This window comes from Cyprinodon variegatus, unplaced genomic scaffold (assembly GCF_000732505.1).
Source record: "Cyprinodon variegatus isolate N-32 unplaced genomic scaffold, C_variegatus-1.0 Scaffold11, whole genome shotgun sequence".
NCBI lineage: Eukaryota > Metazoa > Chordata > Actinopteri > Cyprinodontiformes > Cyprinodontidae > Cyprinodon > Cyprinodon variegatus.
Genome location: NW_015150464.1, coordinates 2,354,638 through 2,359,438, shown reverse-complemented (window position 1 = coordinate 2,359,438; position 4,801 = coordinate 2,354,638). Strand labels below are relative to the sequence as shown.

Genomic DNA, 4,801 nt, shown 5'->3' with positions numbered 1-4,801 from the left:
TCTCATAATTTTACGACTTTATTCTTGTAATTTTACGACTTTATTCTCGTAATTTTACGACTTTATTCTCGTAATTTTACCTTTTTATTCTCATAATTTTACGACTTTATTCTCATAATTTTACGACTTGACTTTATTCTCATAATTTTACGACTTTATTCTTGTAATTTTACGACTTTATTCTCGTAATTTTACGACTTTATTCTCGTAATTTTACCTTTTTATTCTCTTAATTTTACGACTTTATTCTTTTAATATTACGACTGTATTCTAGTAATTTTCTGTCTTTATTCTCGTAATGTTGTGACTTTTTTCTCGTAATATAAAACAAAAATCTCTAGCCTGGCCCTAATACTCTGTCGTACTGCACAGACTCAGACACCGGTGCTTTGCTTTATAGCTGCGCTTTTTTTGTTGTTGTTTTTTCTGTATTAAATTTAATAACTTCTCATATTCTGTCCAAGTCAAAAGTGGAAAATAATTTTTATTTTTGTATAGCAGAATAGACATAAGTGAAAAATAAATAAGCACAGATCTGTTCCCCCTGCCTAGGCGGAGCTTCACTATACGTAGTCAGTGTGACATGGGGGAAAAAAATCGTATCGAATAATAAAAAGTCATATTTTAAAAACTATATTTCATTTTCCTCCAACAGTTATGATTCACAGTGTTGGTTTCTCACATCAGTTCCCAGTAAAATACATCAAAGATTGTGTTAGCAACAATTCAAAGTGTGAATAAAAAAAAGTTTATTTTAGTTTCTGCTTCTTTGTGTTGTATAAACTATTTTTATTCCTTTGTATTTATAAATGATGAATGTTTGTTGCTCATTTCAAACATGTCAGGAACATAAAGAGTCTGTCGGAGGTACAGATCGCCCAGGTAGCCTGTGGCTTCTGGCACTCCCTGGCTCTAGCAAGAGGTGAGGAAGATTTACTGACCGGTGATGTTTGGAGATTTCTTCTACTCCCTCTGTTTCTGCTACAGACAGTCTATCATATGGGTTAACCTACAGGTGGGCAGATCTTCTCCTGGGGTCAGAACCGATCCGGTCAGCTGGGGCTTGGATTAGCGGGACAAAGCATTCCCACACCTCAGCTGGTTCAGTCCCTACAGGGCATTCCTTTCGCTCAGCTGTCAGCAGGTGGCGCTCACAGCTTCGCGCTCACGCTCTCTGGAGCCGTGTTCGGTTGGGGCTGCAACAAGTTCGGCCAGCTGGGTGTCAACGACACCAATGGTGGGTCACAGCAAAGCTTGAAACTGACTGGTGGTGTTTAGGACCCACGGCTTTAACTCTCAGGTGTCCTTCAACAGATCGCTGTTTCCCAACCCTCCTGAAGTCATTAAGATCACAGAGGGTGATCTATGTCTCCTGTGGAGAAGATCACACAGCCGTGCTCACCAAGGTAGGTCACATCTTTTTTTTCTCTGTTTGTACTGGGAAAAGGTCACTACAGTTAAGGAATGACTTTTAGTTTATTATTGTTGCCATATTTTCATTCTGCAGCCATTTGCCAAGCATGTCTGCTTCAGTGATCTATTTAAAGCTGAAAACTGGGACAGAATCTGGCCTTTTTAACACCAAGCTTCATTTTCCGAGGCATTCAGTTCACTGAGAAAAAAGCTGTTAAGAAAACTTTATTTCCGAGTGAAAATCATCAGTTTAGTGGATTCATTTTCTGTCCCTCCTTGTTCTACGTTCTCCTGGCTTCCTGTTTATGGTCTCATGTTTGGTGGTATAAACAGGCTTTGAAGGTTGCAGGATAAATGATGTGTCTGCAGAGGACTCTGGCAGTATTCCAGCCTCTTGTGACCTGTGCTTGAATTCCAAAAAAGTAAAAAAAAAAAAAAAATCCACTGGACTTTCTTTCAAAGTTGGAAGACATTTTGCATCCCATCCAGGATTNCTTGAATTCCAAAAAAGTAAAAAAAAAAAAAAAATCCACTGGACTTTCTTTCAAAGTTGGAAGACATTTTGCATCCCATCCAGGATTGTTTTTTATTTGTTACTTTTTTGGGATGACTATGACCTAAATGGCTGAGAATCCTCACCAGCATATTCGCTAGGGGTGTAAATAATAATTTTGTATCAATGCATCGATCCAACAGCCGACGATCCGATGCGTCGATACGTCCGCAAGAGAATCGATTCATTTTTTTTTTCCCTCCGGTCTATTTTTCGCCCATTCCTGGGCGTAATTCTCCCTCCCGTGCTGTGGTGGCGCTAAACCTATTTTCCCCTCCTACCTCGCTTCCTGGTTATACTCTTACAGCAGTGTGTTGCAGCGAGCTTGACGCAGACATTTTAGATTTATGCTCAATATTGAAGCGTGGTCTGTGCTACACGCTGTGGGTCTAGATACGGCCGAGGCGGTGAGGAAGTGGGGGCGAGTTTAGTCCGACTACGGAGGGACACGAGGGCCAAAAAGAGCAGAGATCCAGGTGGAAAAAGGCTCCCAGCGTTCTCGCGCACCTCGCTCTTCTAGCGGGTCAAACTTCACGAGTTGTTTTCCGCAATTTCGGTCATAAAAACGAAACAAGCCGGCCTCCTTGTCTGCGGCACTGTCTGCGGTCAGCTACAATTTGGGAGAGGAGCAGCGGAGTGTCTGTGGAAGGGGCGGGACGTCTGGAGCCGAGGTATTGAATTGCACTCATTGCACTGATTTTGTGCAGGATTTTTTGATGCAAGGCCTTTCAGAATCTATAACGCAGGGGGATTATTATTTTTCAGCGAATGAAGTTTTAATAGGAATAGGTGGAGTGCAACTTTTCTACTTCTGTTATTTGCTGTTGTTTCTAAAAAAAAAGATGAACTAATTAATCGATTCGTATCGTGGTGTTTTTGAGTATCGAAAATAATCGAATCGTTGGGTCAGAAAATCGATACTGAATCGATTCGCCATGATGGATGTGATTTACACCCCTAATATTCGCCCTTTAATATTTTTTCATGTCGCCACGTTCCAACTTCTAAATTATTCAGTTTTATTTGAATGTAATCTGATAGGCTAAGAACAAAATACTTCGGAAAGTATCAGAATTAGTTGATTATATCATAAATATCTGATTATATATACATTATTTCTTAACAAACTATTCAAACTTCGTAGTTTTGACCTAAAGCGTGTGAATACTTTTGCATGTTGCTGTAGATTTATTTTATATAAAACTACATTCAATAATATTAACTGCTCATCACCTAAACACATTGACCCGTGCAATTCTATAGTTTTGTTTGTTTAATCGGGTTTTGATAAAATAGGTTTAAAAAATATTCATCAAGCCTTAGAATTGAAATAACTTGTTTAAATCTGTGTAATTCTGATCACTTAATCTGCCTTCTAGTTTCTCTAACATATTTCCCTGCTGTTATGGCCGCCTGCCTGCAGCAGGCTCATACATGTTGACATGTCGGCTGAATTTCAATCCGGCCCCTAAACACTAACTCTTCGTTTGCGTGTTCGCCAGAGGGTCTGACACCTTAAGGACCATCCCAAACCACGAGTGGACCGTTCAGCCTTTAAATAGCGAGTCTTACACATGCTCGCTGGAATGTAGCAGCGGGTGTTACGGCGACCCAATGGCCGAGGAAACACGTGCATCCAAATATAGGTTCCGCTGGTTTGCTGCATCTTTGTCACACTGAAAGAGTCAGGAAAATGATAAAGAGACGTCATTAATCCCAAAAAAGGATGGCCATCTTGGAAATAGTTTTATCTGACCGTATACATTTGTTTTAAGAAAGGGACAAATGTTTGATTTCATGTCTACCTTCCCTGCAGAGCAAGAGCCACTTTTCGGGTGTCACTGTGTCGCCATAGCAACGACTGTTTTCCATTGGTGGGAAGAGGTTATATCATTGTCGTTTATACCCACAACCATAGTTAAGGGGTAGCGTTTGGGATTCAGCCATATAGTCTGCGTTTCAAATTGCTAATTAAAGCTACACTGTTAATTATTAGCCACCAGAGGGCGACAGAGCTGTAACTTCAGTTTTCAAAACTCATCCAGTTCCTTGCAAAGACAAGGAAATATTTCTCCCTCCGGATCAAATGTACATTAGAAAACCAAAAACATGTCTGATCAGGCAAGAGTCCTATCAGATTTGTTGGATAACAACTTTTAGCGTGGTTAGCTGTTCTGTTTAAGGGGTTCATCTACGGATCTGACTCAAGTTACAAAGGTGAGTTTTTGTGAAGGGTCGCATAGAGCATTGATAGGCACCAAGTTCTGAATATAGACCTAAAAAAAAATCATCATGAATATATCTCAATGTTTGGGTCAAAAGTTTTGCTGAGATTCTTCAAGTTTAAAACCAGAGGAACACTTTTAATGCAGAAGCACAGCAATCACCAAGTTTTCACCTTTGAGTGAAAGTATTGATAGTTTTATGGTTAAATATCAAATTTATTCTGAAAATCATAGATGGATAGAAGATTCTAGATTATTTCTGAAACTAGGGAATAAAAAGGTGCTTAGATGGACAAATTAATTTCTCCCAATCCCTGCTTACTGAACAGTTTTAATGCTTTGTGTACAAAGCTTATGATAAGTGATAAGTAGTGTTGCGCCGATACCATTTTTTGGCCCCGATACCTGGCTGTGCAGTATCGGCCGATACTGATACCATCTGTTTGAAATTAATGTGTGTTAATATATATAGACCTGCATACTACTTGGATGTAAAATAATTGCCATCATGGCTTTGTCAAGCTGCTGCCTACCTTTGTGAAGCAAGAAAAAGACTAATACAAAGGGAATCCAGTAGAACTTTTTATTGCCTACCTGGAATGGGTGACAA

The 4,801-nt window shown here is 39.6% G+C and overlaps 1 protein-coding gene across 3 annotated transcripts in view; it reads left to right on the top strand.

Annotated features, from left to right (window-relative positions):
* Window positions 1-4,801, top strand: part of herc4 (HECT and RLD domain containing E3 ubiquitin protein ligase 4) — a 32,782-nt gene that overhangs the window by 10,289 nt on the left and 17,692 nt on the right. For all 3 annotated transcript variants that reach the window (XM_015381060.1, XM_015381077.1, XM_015381069.1), the window contains 3 exons: window positions 846-922; window positions 1,016-1,237; window positions 1,315-1,406. In XM_015381060.1, coding sequence (XP_015236546.1) covers window positions 846-922; window positions 1,016-1,237; window positions 1,315-1,406 — 391 coding nt within the window. The remainder of the gene's footprint in view (window positions 1-845; window positions 923-1,015; window positions 1,238-1,314; window positions 1,407-4,801) is intronic.